Source organism: Vulpes lagopus, chromosome 7 (genome assembly GCF_018345385.1).
Source record: "Vulpes lagopus strain Blue_001 chromosome 7, ASM1834538v1, whole genome shotgun sequence".
Classification (NCBI taxonomy): Eukaryota; Metazoa; Chordata; class Mammalia; order Carnivora; family Canidae; genus Vulpes; species Vulpes lagopus.
Genome location: NC_054830.1, coordinates 24,501,115 through 24,523,345, shown reverse-complemented (window position 1 = coordinate 24,523,345; position 22,231 = coordinate 24,501,115). Strand labels below are relative to the sequence as shown.

General features: G+C 35.1%; 1 protein-coding gene across 5 annotated transcripts in view; it reads left to right on the top strand.

Moving 5' to 3' along the window:
- Positions 1–22,231, top strand: part of TASOR (transcription activation suppressor) — a 48,143-nt gene that overhangs the window by 19,338 nt on the left and 6,574 nt on the right. For 2 of the 5 annotated variants that reach the window (XM_041764271.1, XM_041764274.1), the window contains exons 12-18: positions 9,153–9,225; positions 9,316–9,387; positions 10,304–11,005; positions 14,113–14,516; positions 15,711–15,852; positions 17,105–17,164; positions 20,508–21,319. In XM_041764271.1, coding sequence (XP_041620205.1) covers positions 9,153–9,225; positions 9,316–9,387; positions 10,304–11,005; positions 14,113–14,516; positions 15,711–15,852; positions 17,105–17,164; positions 20,508–21,319 — 2,265 coding nt within the window. Of the gene's footprint in view, positions 1–9,152; positions 9,226–9,315; positions 9,388–10,303; positions 11,006–14,112; positions 14,517–15,710; positions 15,853–17,104; positions 17,165–20,384; positions 21,320–22,231 lie in introns of all 5 variants that reach the window. The other 3 variants (XM_041764269.1, XM_041764272.1, XM_041764273.1) reach the window with 2 other exon arrangements.

The window sequence follows — 22,231 nt, the reverse complement described above, 5'->3', positions numbered from 1 at the left end:
CTTTATTGTATTTTGTGATGTGACAACATATAATTATTGAATACTATTTTCTTATGCTGAGTGTATACGTCAGTAAAGAATGAGATAAGGAGACTATTCTTTTCGATTATACAGAGTGATAAATGGAATTCCTCAGATAGATGTGGTGTGTTTCAGTAGACTCTGTGTCATATTTGAAGATTCAGAAAGAACAGGGTGCTTGGTGAGGTTGAAAAGAGATAAAGGAACACTAGAGTAGTTGGGGGAAAGTGGTAGGACATGAGACTAGGAAAATGTGTAGAGGACTGTGTCCTGCAGGGTCATGTAGGTGGTATTAAAATGTTTGGAAATTTGGATGTAATCTTAAGAGTAATTGGGTTTTAAAGGGAGTAGCATGAGGTTTTGATTATGTACACAACATGATCAGATCTGTGCTGTGGAAGTTTATTTGGTTACTCTTTAGATAATTGAGGGGAGGGGAGGCAGGAAACTAGCATTACATTACTGGGTGGTAGTGGCTTGGAGAAGAAAGGTTAAGAGTGATGATAGAGATTGATTTAAGAGATACTTACTAGATAGTATCCAATTTAATAGATACTGATTTTACTGAATTTGAATAGAGGGATAGGTCAGGCATCAGCTGTGATGGGTTCAGGAATGAACAGAAAATGAATATATGCTGTTATGTATAGTTTAACTGAAGGGGACAGGAGAGGAGCTATTTCAAGGTTTCTGTTAACCTGAGATAGATGAACTCATGTTTAAATGTTGATGGAATGTTTCAGTAGAGGGGAAGTTTTGCACAGATATGCTATGTGATACAAGTTTTTCAGTAGTTGACTTCCTTTTACTCCTACTTTGTTGAGCCTCAATTTCAAATTGTAGTCAAATGGAGGTTACTGTTAATGATTTTCAGAATTTGCAACTGCATTTTTAATGGCTTTGTAGAATTTCATTGTATACACATATATTTGCTTACCTAATCCATTGTTTATAGGTAGGAGAGTCAAATTGTATACAAAACTTAGAGGCAGAGTTTATACACTTAGGAATTGGTGGACATCTAACAATAACTTATTAATTAACCAGCTAGAAATCTTGGGGTTAGGCATTTTAGAACACACACATGCATACACACACATACACATTCATTACATATGGATATACTTTTATATTTACATATCTTTTTTCTTCTAAAATAAAACTATTCCTCATGATCAAAACCTGTTTAATTCCAGAGTTCAGGGGATCCCTGGGTGGCTCAGTGGTTTAGCGCCTGCCTTTGGCCTAGGGCGCGATCCTGGAGTCTCGGGATCGAGTCCCATGTCAGGCTCCGGGCATGGAGCCTGCTTCTCCCTCCTCCTGTGTCTCTGCCTCTCTCTCTATCACAATTAAATAAATAAATAAATCTTTAAAAAAAAAAATAATTCCAGAGTTCAGAAAGTGAAAGTTTTGGATAGTAGGTTTGGATATAATTAGATACTGGTTTATCCAAATCTGTTCCATTCTTGCATTTCAGAGAATGAATATTGAGTCTTGGCAATGAGGAGTTTATCAGAAGATTATAACATCTGTTCCATTTCTAGTAGTAAGAATCAGGATAGGAAGATACTAGTATTTTCTTTCTTTCTTTCCTTATTATTTTAGGTTCTTGGAGGACTGGGTTTTCCCAGAAGTAAGATCTTACATCTTAGAGGACATGAGCATTCCACAAGGTCCATTACCTAAATGTAATGGACCCTAGATATTTTGTGTAGCTATCCCTTTTCCTGCAAACCTCATTGGGAATTATTCTAACTACAGCTACTTTCTTTATAGTCTAATGATGGGAGATGCGTTGAGGACTGTTGGGTTCTCAATAATTCTGTCTTGAATATGCACACGAAATGTTATGGATCAGAGATAGATTTAATGAATACATCATAGTAATTGTATTAGCCTTCCTTTGCCCCAGTCTTTAGCCTTAGGGCAACCCAAGGAAAGACCAATCAAACAGGCAACAGATGAGGTAAAATGATTTCTCTTGGCTTATTAAAGGAAGAAGGCCACTATCTCCTTCCCCTCCTGGAAAGTTCTCTTTGAAAATGTAAAGTGCATTACATATTAATTACAACCCTGTAGTAAATAAATAAATCTTTTCAGGAGCTGTTTAGCCCTCTGGGACCTAAGGACATCTCCAAGTTTCTGGGACTCATTCATCCTTGAAATATACATACATAAGTCTTCTGGCACCTTGGGGCTTAATATAGGAATTAATTGTGCTGTAACCTCTTGACCTTCTTGTGTACCCACTTGGCATTCTCAGGGAGATAAGGGAAATTTAATTATCCTTTTCGATCAGAGCAGTTATTTAGATAATTGGCTACAGATCTAATTCTTAAAGTATATGAGGAGTAAAAGATTTCTAGAGGAAATGAAAGCAATTATTCCCTATCTTTGTATTTACTTTTCTGTGTATCAGCAGGCTAGTTTTGGTGGAGGAGCACTGAGAAATCTAGGGAAATTTTCTCACAGGGAGATTTATTATGTGAATATGATTATATTGAGCTCTCTTGTGGTAAGGCATAAGTTAATAATTCTTAGAACTAACTTAATATTTAAAAAAAAGAACTAACTTAAGGAAAATGATGGATGTCGCTAAATTTGAATGTTGTTTCTAATGTGAACATTCTGTATATCTCCTGGTGTATATGTACAGGTTTTTCTCTTGGGTATATATCTAGTATATTGGATTTATTTATAAGTAAAATTATTGAATCATAACATATACACGTGACTGGCTTTACAAGATAATGCGATAATTGTTTTAAGTGTTGGTACCAATATATATCCCCTGCTACCAGCAAGTTCTCATCAATTCACACAGTCGCTGGTACAGATTGTGGCAGAGTCTTACCAATCTGGTAGTTGTGAAATATATTGTACTGGGATTTTAGCCTGTATTTTCCTAAAATATGATGAGTTGATCATCCTTTTATAAATTTCTTAGTGTTCACTTGCCTATTTTTCCTTGTGTTTTCTTAATAATTTGAGGAATTTGATACATATATTTTGGGTACTAACAGTGAGGTATGTGTGCTAGAATTTTTTTTTCATAATCTGTGCTTGCCTTTTTTATTTTACTCATGGTGTTTTTTTTTTTTTTGAAGAACAGATGTTCTTAATGTAATTAACTTTATCTCCCTGAATGTGAAGCACTTTGTGGCCTCTTTAAGAAATCTTTCCTTACCCCTAGATCTTACAGGTATTGCCCTGTGTTTTCTTCTGAATGTGTTATGATTTGGCCTAAGGCACTTAAGTCCTTAAATAAATAGTTTTGGGTTTGTTTTTGTTTTTGTTTTTGTTTTGTTTGACAATATAGGAACCCAACTTCATTTTTCCCCAATGTGAGTAACAAGTTGTTCCTGAATCATTTATTGAATAGTCCCTCCTTTCTCCACTAAGAAGCCTTGATTGGAGGTAGGGCCAACTGCCCCACTTTTTTCATCCTTTTTGGTTTAGGAGTGTTTAGCTATTTGAGACGTAGCTTTTTTCAAGAACTTAAGTTTCAGCTTTACTTTTTTTTTTTTTTTTTTTTTTTTTAATTTTTATTTATTTATGATAGGCACACAGTGAGAGAGAGAGAGAGGCAGAGACACAGGCAGAGGGAGAAGCAGGCTCCATGCACCGGGAGCCTGATGTGGGATTCGATCCCGGGTCTCCAGGATCGCGCCCTGGGCCAAAGGCAGGCGCTAAACCACTGCGCCACCCAGGGATCCCTCAGCTTTACTTTTTAAAAAAAAAATTTAGAATCAGCTTTTAAGTTCCCCCTCCCAGCCCTCTCACCTTGCCCGCAAAAAACCCTATTGGGATTTTTTTTAATTGAAATTTTGTTAGGTCTATAGATCAAGTTTAAGAGAATTGATATCTTTTGTGTACTGTCTTATCCATGAACAAGATAGCTCTTTACTCCTTTAGGGTATTCTTTTAATAGAGTTTTATAGTTTTCTGGATACACATCTTGGTTATTTTTTGTTCAGTTTATCCAGGCATCTTACTATTTTTGATGCTATTTTAAACAGTATTTCCATTTGGGTTCTTTTTCTATTTGTTAGGTATATAAAAATGTAATTGGTATTTATGTTGATTTTATGTTATATCAGTGTATGAAATTTAAGTAATTCTTTTTTGTACATTCTTTGGGATTGCTATATAGGCTTTATTATCTGGGAGCAACATTGTTTTGTTTCCCTCCTCCTCCCTCTAGTCCTTAAGCTTTTTATTTCTCTTGTATTACTGTGTAATCTAGGATCTCTAGTACAATGTTTTTGTTGTTGTTGTTTTGTTTTGTTTTTTAATTTTATTTATTCATGAAGAGACGCAGAGAGAGAGAAAGAGACAGGCACAAGGCACAGGCAGAGGGAGAAGCAGGCTCCGTGCAGGGAGCCCAATGTGGGACTCTGTCCCAGGACCCTGGAATCATGGCCTGAGCTGAAGGCAGACACTCATGGCTGAGCCACCCAGGCGTCCCTAGTACAAAGTTTAATAAAGGTGGTAGTGATAGGCATTCTTGTCTTTTTGATTTTAAAAAGAACATATCTAACATTAATCATTAAGTAGGAAGTTTGCAGTAGGTTTTTCACAGATATCTTTACCAGTTTAAAATTTTCCTTCATTATTTTTTTTTAACCATGATGGGTTTTGAATTTTGTTAAATGCTTGGGCCAGGGGCATTTATCAAGATTGTAACATGGTGTATTGGTGTATTAGGGTTTTCCAAAGGAGCAGAACTAATAGGATGTACATATGGAAAGAGATTTATTATAAAGAATTGGCTCACAAAATTATGGAGGCTAAAAAGTTCCAAGATTTACAGTCAGCAAGCTGGAGATTTGGGAGAACTTATATGTTCAACTCATCTAAAAATACTCTCAGAAATACCAAGAATAAGGTTTGACCAAGTATCTGGACACGTTGTGACCCAGTCAAGTTGACATGTAAAATGCACCATCATATATAGAATTTAGCTTACAGGCTTATAAAATGAATTATATTTTATCTTTTTCCGGTATTAAACTGTATTTGTGTTGCTGATTAAGAATACCAACTCCAGTGGCCCTGTGTGGCTCATTCAGCTAAGATCTGACTCTGATCTCAGCTCAGGTTTTGATCTCATGGTCATGAGTTGAAGCCTTGCCAGCATGGAGCCTACTTTTAAAAACAAACAAACAAACAAAAAACACCAACTCTTTTTTTTTCTTTTAAATGCATGGTTTGATCTGTGGATGTTTTTTTTTAGGAATTTTGTATCAGTGATGATGAGTGAGATTGACCTGCAATCTTTCTCATACTGTCCTTATCTAGTTTTTGTATCAACATCTGCTAGTTTCTCAGAATTGAGTCAGGTAGTATTTCTCATTTTGCAAAAGATGGATATATATGTATGATTAAGATCTATTTTTTGGACGTTGGCTAGCACTTAACTACAAAACTGTGTCATTCATATATGGATGATTTTATTTTTTTATTTTTTATTTTATATATATGGATGATTTTAAAGTATTCAATTTAGTGTTTAAACTTTACAGGCTTTCTGTTTTTTCTCAAGTCTGGTTTTTAGGGATTTGTCCATTTCTTCTACGTTTTTGTGTTTATTGTGATAGTCATTTATATAGACTCTTATTAATAGCTGCTGTGAGCATTATTATGTGATAATATTTTCATTATGCTTTCCCTGGTTAGTCACTTTCACCAGAGGTTTGTCTATTTTATTAATCAAATATGGTTTTAACTTCTGTTACAGCTTTGTTTTACTCTTACTAGTTTTAGCTGTTTTATTAACTCCTACTTTTGGGGGTTCATTTTGTAATTTCTGCCTTCTTAAGTTGGAAAAATGTTCAATGAATTTTGAGTTCCAAATACTGCTTTAGTTGCATTCCACAAGAGTACTTTTGTTTTTTTCTAATTTAATTGTTATAATCAGAACAGGTGGTAATTATTGAAAATTTATTGATACTTGATGTAAAACTGACATTGTGGTCAGTTTTTTAACATGCCCCTGGGTAGATTTACCCCCTCCCCCCCCCCAAAAAAAGTGTCTTCCTTAATTGTTAGAAACTGGGTACACAATTCTGGGTTGACAGCTATTTTCTCTTAGCACTTTGACTATATTACCGTATCTTTTGGCATCTGTCTTTGTTGAGAGGTTAGTTCTTAGTCTAATTATTACTCCTTTGTCGGTTGTCATCTTTTTTGTTTGCTTTTTTAATCTTTGGTGTTTTGCAGTTACATATCTAAATATAGATTTTTCATTTATCCAACTTGCTGTATATTCTTTAGTATCTGGATTTACATATTCATTTCTGTAAATACAGTTAGTTACTATCTGATTAATTCTTCATTCTGTTTAGACTTTCTAGGACCCTAGAGTATCTTATGTCAGGTCTTTTCATGATGTACTTGATATCTGAACTTTTGTGTTTTACATCCACTTGTTTCTCAGTGTGCTGCATTCTGAGTATTTCATAGCTGTCTTCTAGCTTACAAATTCTGTGTTTAGCTGTGTCTAATTTGCTGTTTAATTCATGCATTGAGTTTCTTATATCACATAGTTTTTATTTCTAAACAAGTATACTTGATTATTTTTGAGATCTGCCTGGTCTTTTCTTTTTTTGGGACAGATTCTTAACTTTTTCATTAACACTTACTTGAGTACCTGTTATGTGTCAGGCACTGTTACAGGAGGTAAAAGTTATATTCTGATACTTTACGATTTTATTTATTTATACGTGAGAGATACAGAGAGAGGCAGAGACACAGGCAGAGGGAGAAGTAGGCTCCGTGCGGGGAGCCTGATGTGGGACTCAATCCCAGGATCACGCCCTGAGCCAAAGACAGATGCTCAACTGCTGAGCCACCCAGGCATCCCTCCTTGGTATTTTTTTAATTGAAATAAACTTCACTTTAAGTGTACACTTTTTTTTTTTTAAGTGTATACTTTTTGAGTGATTTTTAGTGGATTCACAGTATTATGCAACCATCACCACTATTTTCAGAACATTTTGATCACCCCAGAGAGCAACCTCATACCCATTAAGCATATACTCTGCATTTTTTTCTTTAGTTCCTACTAACTATGAATCTACTTCTGTCTTTATGGATTTGTCTGTTTTAGACATTTTATACATGCGGTATGTGCCTGGCTTCTTTCACTCAGCATAGTAATATTTTTTAAAGATTCTTTTTATTTGAGAGGGGAGGAGCAGAGAGAGAGACTCTTCAAGTAGACTCCCCACTGAGCATGGAGAGCCCTATATGGTGCATAAGCTCACGATCCATGGGATCATGACCTCAGCTGAAACCAAGAGTTGGTCGCTCAACTAAATGAGCCACCCAGGCATCCCTCTTAGCGTAATACTTTTATGTATCGGTACTTGATTCCTTTCTTATGGCTGAACAGTATTTTCTTTTTTTCTTTTTTTCTTTTTTTAAGATTTTATTTATTTATTCATGAAACACACGAGAGAGAGAGGCAGGGACACAGGCAGAGGGAGAAGCAGGCTCCATGCGGGGAGCCCAATGCAGGACCGGATGCAGGGTCTCCAGGATTTGGCCCTGGGCTGAAGGCAGCGCCAAACCGCTGAGCCACCCGGGCTGCCTTAACAGTATTTTCTTATGTGGATAATACCATATTTTGTCTATTCATCAATTGTTTCCACTCTTTGGCTGTTATGGATAAGCTGCTATAATAATTTGTATACCAGTTTTTCTGTGAGCATGTTTTCGATTCTGCCAGTTATTTCTTTAAGCATCCATACCTATTATTTTATATATTATATTTAATAATTCCAATTTTAAGTCCTTGGATGTTGGAATCTGTTGTTTCTGCTAAATTTTAGAGTAGCTTATTTCCTCTTAGTTTATGAGCTTGCTGTTTTATATTTTTAACATTTTTTTTAAAGATTTTTTTATTTATTTTTAATTTTTTATTTATTTATGATAGTCACAGAGAGAGAGAGAGGCAGAGACACAGGCAGAGGGAGAAGCAAGCTCCTTGCACCGGGAGCCCGACGTGGGATTCGATCCCGGGTCTCCAGGATCGCGCCCTGGGCCAAAGGCAGGCGCTAAACCGCTGCGCCACCCAGGGATCCCTTTAACATGTTTTTAAGATTTTATTCTATTATTAGATTTTGTGTCTGTCATGTTTAGTTCTTTACTTCCATTTTGCATACAATTGTAGTAGCTCATGAACTTTCTTCACATTTATGTTGTTTTCTTTCCTCCTCCTTCACAGTGCTGTTGGAGTTTTTTTGTTGTCATTTTTTGAGCTCCAGTTTGAAAGGGTGTGTATACTCTTGAGAGCATTCCTGGCCAACCTGGCATTCTTGTCTTTTTACAGTTGAGCCTAGGATCTTTCCTTCTAGACTTATACGTTTGGCCTAGTCTGTCATCACCCTTTTGCTAGTCATAAGTACTCTACTGCCTGCAAATTGTTCCCTCAATTATAACTCTGCCTTTGCTTACGATGTTCACTCTATTGAAATATCCTTCCCATAATTTTGGGCTCTTGGCGATGTTCCCATCCTTCAAAATCCACCTGAAGTATACTCTCAGTACCTTTTCCAGCTATAAAGTGTATTTTTTTTCTCTTCCTGTTATTTTGTATTATCTTTTTGAGAACTTCTCTGTCTTGTGTTGCTTGTCTTTGAAGTTATTTCTGGCAAGGCAGATTGCCTTAGGTTGAAAGGTGTTTATTAACTATGTGAAGAATTAGATTCTAAAAATACATTTCATTTGAGATTAGCTTGATTTCATGAAAGGCAGTACTTATGCTACCAACATCTAGCATACTGCCTTGACAATTAATAACATGTCTTTTGAATTGTGAGGAAGATATTTGAAGTCTTTAATTTGGTCCTTGTATTTGAGCTTCATGGAAAAATCAAGTTGGTCTTAATTAGGGAAATTCGTTCAGTAATATTTTCCTGTTATTGTTTGTATGAGAAAACTAGGGAATTTTTGTTTGATTGGAATCTTGTTAATCAGTAGAGTTTTTAATTTGGTAGCAATATTTTTCCTAAAGAAAGATGATCAATAACTTGTTTTCTTCATAATTAGGTGAAACTGCTATGTGCCTGCCTTATGATGAGTAATAATAAAGCAGATTCAACTTCTTCCCTCTTCCCAAAATTCAGGTTCTTGTTAAACCTTTGGGAGACCGAGGATACCTTTTTCTTCTTTCTCCTTGTCAAATGGTTTCTCCATATGGTAGGTGATTGCTTTAATTTTTACAGTTCCTTAATTTTTTTCATGAGAACATATTGCCAATCAATTTGGCTTTTTTTTTTTTTTTTTTAGAACATCAAACTGCCAAGTCTCGAGTCCTACATGCTTTATTTCTATTTCAAGAATCTAGAGGCATAGTTCCTTGTAAGTTCTTTGAATATCTAAATCCAGTCACTGATAGATACTTAAATTTCATTGAGATTTTCCAGATAACTCAGTAAGCATTTTGTTTCTTATATTTTAGAAAATATTAGGGATATTAAGAGATATTAGCAGAATAAAACATAAGTTATATATGATTTGATTTTTTTTAACGAAAAATTATTTGGGTGTGATCAGTGTTTTCACTAAATATTGTAATTATTAAAATACTGTTGCTTTGTTTTTTAGTGTTTTGTATTATGAATCTTTTCTAGCTGAGTTAAGTTTTGCATTCAAATTTTAGCAACAGTAAAAGAATCGTGCTAGGTTAAATTTACGCCATTTAAAATTAATAAAAATTTTTCACATTGATGTTAGAGAAAATTTGCTATTCACTGTTTTTAAAAACATACTGGAATCCTATATTAAGGTAAAATTCCCACTGATGGGTTTCACTGTTAGATTAAGAATGACATTTTCAGTTGTAGCCACCGGGTGCCTATATGCTTACTTATGAGGGTAGAACATTTATGTAAAGTTAAACTTGTTATAGTAGGAAGGAGTGACATTGCTATCATTTGCAGGATTCTCTTGCTAGGAGCCTCAGATCTTGCCCTGCTTCTTTATCTCTCCTTATATTTTGCTTACCACCAGTTGAATTGCCTAGGGGCAGTAAGAAATGAAGATCATCAGTGAAATGGGTGTTTTTCCCTTTAAAATATCTTCTGCAGTTTTTATTATTGGCCTGTTTTTAAAAGCAAACTCTTCATTTATTTCTATACTACATATATGTATTAGGTTACATACTGCTAGTTTGGTTTACCATTAATGTATGAATGTTGCATTTCTTTTTGACAACGTGTAGATGTGTATTTGATTCTTGATGGCTAACGTGATTTGCTTTTTTGTTTGTTTACAGCACAAAAAAGTTCAACTAATGCAGCACCACAGAAGAGACACGAGAGCATGACAGATGTATTAAAAATAACTCAGTTTTTACAGTTTGCTTTGATTCAGTGTCGAAAGGAATTCAAAAATATAAATACTATAAATTTTCATTCTGTTGTTGAAAAGTATGTAAATGAATTTTTTAAACGAGGTTTTGGTTCAGGTAAACGAGAGTTTATCATGTTTCCGTATGATTCACGATTAGATGATAAAAAATTTTTATACTCGGCTCCAAAAAATAAATCCCATATTGATAATTGTTTGCATGCCTATATTTTTCGGCCTGAGATGTATCAGTTACCAATTTGTAAATTAAAAGAGCTTTTTGAAGAAAATAGAAAACTTCAACAATTCAGTCCACTATCAGACTATGAAGGCCAAGAAGAAGAAATGAATGGTACAAAAATGAAATTTGGAAAACGAAATAACTCAAGGGGTGAAACTATTATACCTAGAAAGCAGAAGTCTTCTCATTCTTTGGATTATGATAAGGATAGAGTCAAAGAATTGATTAATTTAATTCAGTGTAGGAAAAAAAATGTGGGTGGGGACTCAGACACAGAAGATATGAGAAGCAAAACTGTCTTGAAGAGGAAGCTTGAGGACCTACCTGAAAATATGAAAAAGCTCGCCAAAACCAGTAATTTATCTGAAAATTGCCATCTGTATGAAGGTAAAAATATCAGGTTGCTTTTGTATAGTATAAAAAATAACCAAAAATATAATAAAGTAGTTTTGTCCTTTCCCCTAGTACAGGGCTCTGCAAATTACAGCCTCAGAGGCAAATCCAGCCTGTCCCTTGTTTTTATAAAGAAAATACGTCAGATTTCTGAATTGTGTAGTTGAGGCTAATATGAGGAAAATAAAGTATGCTCGGCTATTATCCTATTAGTTGGAGTTCTTGGCCTTATATCCCTTTAATTTTATGGTTGGAAAAGTACATTGAATATTGGGTTTTCTTAGCATATTGCTGTGAAAAGGAATCTTCTGAGTTTTAAAATCAGATTTCTTAGGGGTATACAGATTTTTTCACATCTCAGGAGCTCAGTAATATGTTTGCCTTTTTCTTTTTTCTGTTTTTCTTTATTTTGTTTTAGTTGACAGTAAAAGAAATGGGAGGCCCTTCTCTTAAAAGAGTGTGTTTCATTATTGCAAGTACTCTAAAACATTTTTTAATGTTTTAAAATAAGCATGAAATGTGTTCTTTGAGTTCAGGGACCTTGTAATTTTGTGCTGCTGCTGTTCTTGTTTATGGCAGATCTTAGTATTCTATTTTTGTTTCTTACTAAGCAGTTTAACTTGTAAATGTTCAAATTCAGTGTGTCTCAGAAAAGACTAGGTTAAATCAATGTTTTTATTATACTGTTTTCTGAGCAATTGGTGCTTGTGTCCTCAGTTACTTTTCAATTATCTGTTCTCCTTTACTTCCTCTCTTTCTGCACATATGATAGCCACTAGCCCCATGTTGTTATTTACGTTTAAATTAAAATTAAATAAAAATTCATTTCATGCACTATATTGAAACATTTTAGAAGCCGTACCACTGTATTGGAATAGCAAAAATGGGGAACATTTCCATCATTATAGAAAGTTCTATTTGACAGGGCTGTGTCTTCAGTAACTTTTAAGTGTTTTTTTTTTTTTTTTTTTCTTCACGTGACCTGTGTTCTCTTTTTCTTTCCAACATTTTCCTCTTGCTCTTACCTCTTGGGTGGCTTTCCTGGCATCTGTCACCCATTTCAGTATCATGTTCTTCAGTCTCAGCTTTGTATTTGTCTTTTCAAAGGTATTTTTATAGACCAGCCAGTTCCACCTGGGTAACCATGTTTCCCACCCTTTTTTTTTTTTTTTTTTTTTTTAAACATATTCCTTGATTAGGGTTCATCTCTCTCCTTGGAATGTCATGGTCAGCCCTTTACACTTCTCTCTTCCTGAAGCGTCTTTCATTTCTCTCAAGCCTCATATCTCCGCGGTTCAGATCCCTCCCTAGCTTTCTGGCTGTTCTGCTTCTTGATGGTTTTTATTTCCTTTTGCTTCCGCCATGCTGAACCTGTTGATATTTACTGATCTGCACTGTCTTAACACTGTTGACCTGTGTCTTGAGAATTAAGTGCTTACTATGTGCCAGGTGCTGTACATACATGGACTCAGTTCAAGTGGTAGACGTTATTATTCTTAATTTACAGATGAGAAAACCCATCTCCAAGAAGTTGAATAATTATCCCTAAGGTTATAACTTAGCTGTGTCTGGCTCTAAAACATTGTTCCTAAACTTGGCTGTATTTACTAGCACTGAGAACATAATGGTCAAGATACTTAAATGTTAGTACTATTTAAGCTGATAATTGGCTAATTTTTTTTATGTGTGAAAAAATAGTTGTAGGTGACCACAGGTTTTATCAATAATTGAAATGGTGGGAAAACTGTACTAATAGGCCAAAGGAGAAGTAGGTCAGGGGAGAAGGGGGAGATAGGTTAAACTGGAACTGGTGACAGACTTGCATTTATAGGTGTTCCTCATTTGTGTTTCTTTTTAGTCATTGTATATACTTTTGATTTTTGAAAATAGAGATTTAAAGGTTGGTTTCTAACTTTTAAAATACCCTCATCTTGATTTGCTAGTAAATCCACTCATTTCATAAGAGGTAACCTATCTTCACTACCCCCTTTTACATTAATTTTTTCGAGATCTGACTTCTATATATATATGTACCCATTTTAAAGGCACAGTTTAAAGATGAATTTTGATAGCTAGTTGCTACCACATCAACATGTAGAACATTTTCATTACCCCCAGATTTGCCTTGTACTCCTTTGTAATCTCACCCCACCCCACCAGTGATCTGCTTTCTGTTTCTATATAATAGTTTTTCCACTTCTGTGATTTTATAATTCATATAGTGGGAATTATATAGGTTATACTATGCTGTTTCCTTTTTTTTTTTTTTTTTTTTTTTTTGCCGTGGTACATTATACCCTGCTTAAATTGGAAATCATTGGAAATCCTGACATCTATCTAGGCTTTATCCCCCTTCAGCATTAAAAGGCACATGACTTTCTGAATGTTTTTTCCCTTTGCAGGTTTTAATATAGTGATTGTACAGAGTACCCAGATTTATACCTGCTTGTAACCATGTCTTAACATGTTTTCTTTCATAGTGTTTTTTGTTTTAGTGCAAGTTTGGTATAGATTTCTTGAGGATGATTTTGTATCTCCAGTATCTTAGCATTGTTATGAAATTAACTGAGTCATTCAAGATAAAGTTTTAGATTATAAGTATCAGTTATCTTAAAGACAAAATCTAATAGGCATAGAGGAGATAGAAATCAAGCCATATTTTTGAGGTTTTTTAGTAGAGTTAAATGTAATCTGCATATCCTCCTAACACTTTGCAAAAGAAGTACAGATATTTTATCTGTTTTCAAGTCAGACAAAACTAGGATTAAACTGATTGGGATTTTGGTAGTAGAGTTTAAGGTAACTATAGCACAGGTATTAATATATATTACCCATACTACCAACATGGTATCTGAGCTCTTTTCTCCATTAATACAATTTTCAAATTATGAAAATAAACTTTCATTTATGGGAATTTTTAGCTATGCAAAATTGTAGAATCAGTTATATTTGTAAAGAAAAGGATGAATATACTTCTATAATCTAAGCCAGTTGTTGCCCATAAATATCTTATAATTAATCTTTAGGTATATTTGATTTTTAAGTTTTTATGCTAACATTCCAAACTTAACTTTAAAGATTTTCTTTCTCTTCCCCTTCAGAGTCTCTGCAGCCTATTGGCTCTCTTGGGCATGATGCTGATTTGAGACAGCAGCAGCAGGATACCTCTAGCTCTGGTGTTGCTGACATCCATCGGCTATTTAATTGGCTATCAGAAACACTAGCAAATGCACGTCATTCTGATGCATCCTTGACAGACACGGTTAACAAAGCCTTAGGATTGAACACTGATGATCACTATGAAGAGCTGAGGCAAAAGCATGAGTATGAGTTGAACTCTCCAGATAAGAAAGAATATGAGCAGCCTACTTGTGCAAAAATTGAAAATGTGCATTTTAAGGGTACTCAGAGCCCATTGCTAGAAATTGATACATCATTGTTAAAATATCCTGTTGCTCTTTCTACCAGTGAAGCAGGCACTGACCATAAACTACATTTGAAAGAAGTAAGCCTATGTCTTTTGATTATCTTTCTTGCTTTTGTGAATGTATGTCTGAAAGAGGACGTAGGTGTGGTTCAATGGGGTTTTTTCCCTTTCAAAAAGAAATAAAATACACATTGCAATAAAATTATCTTTCCAGGGTAGTTAGTACTTCTAAGTTATTCCTTGTTATAAAGTGTAAGTGCAGAAGTAGCAGTTTTCCTTCCAGCTTATAGGATTATGTATACTAACTTATATATAGTTAGTAAAATTGAATCCTCAAAAGATTGGCTTTCTGCTGGCAGTACTAGAACCCAAAAGTGAGGTTGATAAGGTGACCAAAGCCAGTGTGTCAGTATTAAAAACAAGATTAGGTATTTCGTATTTTTCATGCAAATGGGAATGGAAAGTGACAGGACATCCAGTTTATGATACGACGTTGGAGAGTACTGATCCCTAGCTAAGAAGCGGTTTTGTCTTCCCCAGAGAGTTACTGCATCTCTGGGTAATAACAAGATGGCACCATTTTCCTAGGGGCTTATTTTTAATTTACTGTTCCCTCCTATTTCTCCTCCTTGCCTTTGAATAAAAGTCATATGCACGTGCCCAGACTCTCCATTTAGTTTTAGGATATTTTAGGGGGAGGATGATGGCAGGAGACTCACTTAGGGAAGTATGTAACTTATGTAACTTATATTAATGACATTTCCTGGCATATTTAATATTCTAAATTGGGTCAATGGGAGCGTGGGCTGAACCCCACCCACTGCCTTTTTTGTAACTAAAGTTTAATGGAACACAGCCATGCCCATTTATTTAGGTATTGCTTCTGGCTGCTTTTGCCACTACAGTGGCGACTTGAGTATCTGGCCCACAAAACCAAAAATATGTGGTGCTTTACTAATAAAAAAGCTTATCTGCTCTAAATCAACATCAAATTATGTTTTGAGGGAAAACATGTTTTAATTTAAGACTAGAGTATTTTAACTTTGCCATGCTGATTTTACTCCCTTGTAATGTTTAGATTGAAGGTTGTGGATTTGCTAACAAAAGAACATGTGACTCTTGGTCTCAGGGTTGTGAGTTCAAGCCCCACATTGGGTTTGGAGCCGACTTAAAAAGAAAGTTTTGTTTTGTTTTGTTTTTAAGAAAGTTGTTTATTCTGGACATAAAAATGAATCAAAAAGAAAGCTATTGAATATGTACTCTAATTTTTAGGATCCAAATTTAATTAGCATGAATAATTTTGAAGATTGCAGTTTGTGTCCCGCTGTTCCCATTGAACATGGATTCCGTAGACAATCTAAGTCAAACAATGTTGAAGAGACTGAAATACATTGGAAACTGATTCCAATTACAGGTAAGAAAAGTATACTGGGACTTTGGTTGGCTTGGTTTTACTGAGGGAGCAGTTTCCTGAAGGGCTTCATCTTTTCTAGATTCCATTCTTGGGTTACTAGGTGGCTCATCTTACTTGGCTCTGACATCTTCATATCTCATTTTGAGCAGTTTAGAATTCACCTTGATTATTGCTGGTTTGGTCAACATCAGCAAGTATCTGCAAAACAGCCTATGAAAGCAGAGGGATTTAAAACATACTTAACCTTCCCAATGCAGTTTAGCATGCAGACTTCCAAATGAAAATTGTTGGCAGAAATTTGAATTTCTAATAAGGTAAAGTAGTGACAAAGATGAAATGATGGTCTTTGGGGAAGCGGACTAAATGCAGTCTTCATTAGAGTATACTTCATAACAAGCTATCATCTAAGAAGTGGTCATGTTGAGGTTCATCTATTTGAAAAAAAAAAAAACTTCATTTCTTAATACTGGGTTATATTCGAGAAATTAGATCATCATAGAGTGTGGCCTGAAATGATCAAATGCAAAAATCCCTAGAAAGCTTATTGGATCATGGGGCAAGACTAGGTTAGCAAATGGTGAAATATCAATTTGCATTGTTCTGATTTCTCTGTGCAAACACATACATATACACATACACATATGTACATACTCTTACTATTCCAGTTCTTTGTTAGCTAAGCATTTTTTAAAATATTCCCAGGGCACGTCTTTTCTATTCCTAGATTTTTAAAAAGAAAAAAAAAAATAACTTTTGCTAAAAGACTGGCTTGTGACCTAGAAGTTACTGAGACTTCCAAGAACTTTGAGAATAATCTCTAAAACTTGATGAGTTTCCAACGGTGTCAGCACCATTCTCTACTTAGTTACCTTACCAGAAGGGGCAAGAGACCTAGAAGTGATGGTAGAGAAAAGTAACTGGTACTTAGGGAGCTGGAGGTGTTGGCTTGAGTGGGAAAAACAGAATAAGAAAGTAGTCCTACAAATGATTATCGTAACCATTCCTCATTTAGGCAGCTTCATAGTTGATGTTCAGAGCCATTTGAAGGCATAGCTTCTAGGTGTTGATGACTCCATCATCACCTGAATGGAAAGGGAAGCAACTTCCTATTTCTGAATGACCCTTCTGGATTATTGTAGGCAAAAGGTGGAATACTTGGATTTGTTAGCATTTGGGTTTGTCTGAAGGGTGTTTAATAGTTATCACCAATATCTGAAGAGAGTCTACAAATCTAACGGATGCTTTCCCTCAGGAGGGAATGCAAGAAGCCCAGAAGACCAGCTGGGGAAACACGGTGAGAAACAAACACCAGGTGAGAAGGCTCCCTTTGCTTTTCCTCCCCCTGTGCCCTTCTTCAGAATTGCTACGTGCATTTCTAGTTCTCTATCAATAGGCATCATTTTAAGTTCTGTTTATTACAGAAAATTTGGACAATACCATATTTGCATTTAAAATCATTATCTGATTTGCATCAAATATTCTTTTACAAAGAATGTGTTTAAAGAAGTCACTGAATATTCACAGAAGTTAAGTTTTCTTCACCTGTAGTGATTCTATCTGATATGATGACTTGGGAAGACTGGAGTATTTTTCTTAATACATTTCTATAGAATATCCTAAGAAATAGTCTTCAAGAAGTGATGCCGTTTATCTTTCAGGTTATATATTCCTTATCTCCTTATCTTGAATTTTTTTACCCAATTCTTATTATTTAAATAAGGGTAGTATAAATAAGAGACTAGGAAACTCTGGGACTCCAGAAACAGTTACAGATGTTGCTGATGAGCTAGTTGCTGGTGGTTCCTAGAAGACTTTTTCTTTTGTCTGAGTTGTCAATTCAACATCTCTGCAGATGGTCATAGACCTTGTTTTCTTGCTTTGGGTTTGGTGGTGGGCCTTTTTTGTTTTTATTTTGTTGTATCCTGCTCTTTCAGAAATCTTAAGTGGTAGTGGATCCCCCACACACAACCCTTAATTTGGAAGGAAAGCTGAGTGGCTTAGTTTTAGTAGATCTTTATGGTTTTCCTCTCTTTGGGGAATTAAAAAAAGACTGAATAGTTTTCTTCAAGAAAAATCTTTGTCTCCTAGGAAAAATGACCCAAAAAGGCAAAACAGGAACAACAGATAGATTACATACAGGAAGGTGCATAAATCTTTAGTACACAATTCAGTGGATTTTTACATGTATATAGACTTATGTTACCATTACCCAAATCTAGATGTAGAACATGTCCAACATCTCTTAAATTTTCTTCTATATCCTTCCTGTCAGTACTCTCCCTGACCCAACAGTAACCAGTAATCTCTTTTACCATAGATCAGTTTTACCTGTTCTTAAATTTAAGATAAATGGAACCTATACACGTCCTGTTTTACTTTTGGCTCTTTCACTCAACAATTCTTCGGGGATTCATCTATTTTGTATCTGTCAGGAATTCTTTCTCATTAGAAGCAGCCAGGTATCTTGTTTATGCTTCAACATGTGCCACTGGCATCTGCAGTCCTCTCTTATTTGGTATACCATCTTTATATTTTGTGATTGAAAATGTAAATACATGAATGATGCTGCCTTTAGAGAACCCATTATTCCCCTTTTCACTTAAGTCAAAGTACTGCAATGCTTGAATGACACTAGAAAACATGCATTATGGATATTGATGGGTGTTTCCTTTAAAACGTTTATTGAAGACAATTTATAAAATACAGTAAATTTTAGTGATTAGAATTTCATAGGGGAAATTTGTGCAAAATAGAATTAAAATTAAGTAATGGTAATTTGCATTTTTAAAAGGGATTCCCTAGATGGATGTAAACTCTATTCAGCTTTAAAAAAAAAAAATCACTTTATCTGTAGCCTTTCAGGTGTAAGCTTATTGGTGTGAACTACAGCTATACATTTTGGGAGCAGGTATTTCATTCGAAATAATACATAATCAGAGGTTTAAAAATTATAGGTGGTCCTCCCCAGCCTTTTTGTTTTACAAGGTACAATTTAAAATGTTTTATTTAATAAATCAGACATTTGATATGGTACATAACTCAAGAAGTACAAAAATATTTCAGAAAGTAAAATACTTCAGGAATTCTTGCAGCCCTAGCCCAGACACCTAGTCTCTTTGCATGGATCAACATCTATTATAAGTTTCTTATGTATCCTTCCAGACATTTTATGTGTGCACTAAACCCCATGGTGCAGATTTAAGAAGGATGTTCTATATTTCAGTTACTTTATGGAATTTGAATTTCTGGTTTATCAGTTTCACACAGTTTTAATTCTTACATTGGTACATTGGATATTTTGGTTCCCTACTCTTCTCCCACTCATAGACCTGTTGTGGTCTTCTTAATTGCCAACAGGTGCCTTTGCAATAGTTAATGGGAAGGAGTGGTTCATGGTAACTACCAGGGTTGGTGGAGAAATGTTACAAGCTGACTGCTGCTGAGGCTGTTAAGAGCCTTAAGAAAGTGTGAATGTGAGGAAACCCCAAACTGAATTTGTGTGGAGAGAGCATGTGGCCATATCTGGGTGCAAAACTTAAATAGGGAATTTACTATACCTTTAAAGTACTGTAATTTTGAAAACTATACTTGTACCTGCAACTTCCTGATATAGAGGTACCTTTTCATAGACCACAACAGTGATTTGTTAGGAAATATTGGCTAAGATCTAAGAAAAATTAATTTAAAAAATAGAATAATATCATCTAGGCAAAGATCACAAATTTTTTTCTTTTCTTAAAATATTACTATATATTGCCATTAACCATATTTTCCCCTTGTTTTTAAAAGGGACTTAAGGGGGACGCCTGGGTGGCTCAGCAGTTGAGCAACTGCCTTTGGTTCAGGGCGTGATCCTGGAGTCCTGGGTTCAAATTCCGCATCAGGCTGCCTGCAGGGAGCCTGCTTCTCTCTCTGCCTGTGTCTCTGCCTGTCTCTCTCTCTCTGTGTGTCTCATGAATAAATAAATAAAATCTTAAAGGGGGGGTACTTATGGGTATCTATTTTGAAATGTAGTTCTAAAAACATACTGTGTTTGGATTTAGAATTTCTGGGAAAAAGGTACAATCTGTGGATTGAGCTAGTTGTCAAAAGTCAAAGTTACAGTTCCATTAACATCAGGTAGCTGAATGACCTCTTCATCTCAAGAGTATTACTGTTAATGCAGATATGAAATATGTTCTCTTTCATATTATTGAACCTTTTTTATCCCCCTGATCTATCTGGGAAGCAGAAATAAGGAAATGACTTAATTTGTATTGATGCCAAATTGGCACATGTTCGAACACTTCAAAAGGAATCAAAGAAAATAACATCCAAACTTGTTACTCTAGCTACTGAAATCCAGAGACCAGGCTTAAGTAGGGCACATAGAAAATGGGGTTCATAACCATCATTTGAGATTTTTGTTCTGCCTACCAGTGCGTAATTAGTTTTAAATATATACTTTGATCTGACATTCTTATTTATGAATTTGTATTTTCAGATGTTATTTTTTTGGATTGCTCTTATAATAATGAACTCTTCCTATATAGGTATGAAATCACCAGAAGAACAGCTGGTGTGTCTGCCACCACAGGAGGCCTTTCCTAACGACCCCCGAGTAATAAGTAGACAGAGAAGTTCTGATTACCAGTTTCCATCCTCTCCATTTACAGACACACTAAAGGGCACCACTGAGGAGGACGTGTTGACAGGTCAGGTGGTGACAGTGGAGGAGCAGTGTGTGCCAGCAGCAGAGCCGCCCACAATGAGTGAAACCACAGAGAGGACAGTGTTAGGAGAGTACAATCTCTTTTCTAGGAAGATAGAAGAGATTTTGAAGCAAAAGAATGTTTCATATGTCAGTAGAATTTCCACACCTATTTTTTCAACACAAGAGAAGATGAAACGGCTTTCTGAGTTCATATATTCTAAGACTTCCAAAGCTGGTGTACAGGAGTTTGTAGATGGCTTGCATGAGAAACTAAATACTATTATTATCAAAGCATCAGCCAAGGGTGGGAATTTGCCACCAGTCAGTCCTAATGATTCTTGTACTAAGATAGCATTGAATCCTCTGGGAAAGCCTGTCTTACCAGTTTCCTCAAGTGACTTCAACAACAAACAGCTCCTTGAGCCACTTTGTAGTGATACTTTGAAAGACACCAACTCCAATGAGCAGCATTCCTCTACAACTTTGGGTTTAACTGAAGTAGAAGTGAACCAGCCACAGCATGTCACAGAGCTGATGTTGACTTCTGATCATACTGTACCTGGTGATACTGCCCGGGAACCCGTAGAAAAAGAAACAACAAAATCTCCCAGTGATGTAAACATTTCTGCCCAACCAGCTCTTTCAAATTTTATAAGCCAGTTAGAACCTGAAGTATTTAACAGTTTGGTTAAAATCATGAAAGATGTCCAGAAAAACACTGTGAAATTTTATATTCATGAAGAAGAAGAGAGTGTGCTCTGTAAAGAAATAAAGGTAACTAAATGAGAAGGTAATAGTCATGCTGTATAAACTTGTCTTGTTGGGCCTGATCTCTATAAAATGGAAATTTTGTTTTTAAATGTTGATCATATATTTTCACAATTTAATACAGTGTATTAAGACTAATTAATAGCAAGTTTAAATTTAGAACCTGTGACCTAAGTATCTTTGAATTTAGAATCTTGTTTTATCCAGTGATTTTAAAGACGATTTGTATGTACATTGCAAACCTTAAAAAACTTTTGATTCAAATATTTTTTAAAATGTTTTTTTACTTGGGTTTTTAACAGGAAAGATATAGAGAGGTAGAAGAAGCTGTTAGTGTTTACCTCTTGGGGGTTTTTATCAATCAAATAGAAAAAACTGTCCAGGGATGACCTAATGGTGATATATATAATTTTTTGGCATTTCTCGATACCCTGGTCATGTCAGGGTTCCCTACAGCCTTTTAGATCAAAAAATATGATGATTCTGAAAGACTCTCCAATCATGAAAGATTCCTCACTGCAAGGTACATTTTTTTTCTACTGAAGCTACAGAGTAAGACTAGTGTTTCAAGTATTTGATTTTTAAAAATACATGCGTATTTTTGTGTGTGTGTATCTTTTACATAAGATATGTAAAATTTCTAACAAATAGGTAAATTAAGACAGGAAAAATCATATCAGCGTTTTAATATTAATAATTAGTATTTACTAAACTATAGGATTTTAATCCTTTAAGGGATTGGCATAGGTTTTAAAATAAATGCCTGCTCCCATTTATAGAATTGACATATTATGATGAGTTTATGCTTGTTTTGTCAGAGAAAGCAGAATGTACTACAAACAAGTGCCTTATAGCCTAGAGTGGCCCAGAAACTGTCCTGACATGTCCCGAGCCTCAGTTTGAGGATCTCTTTGATGT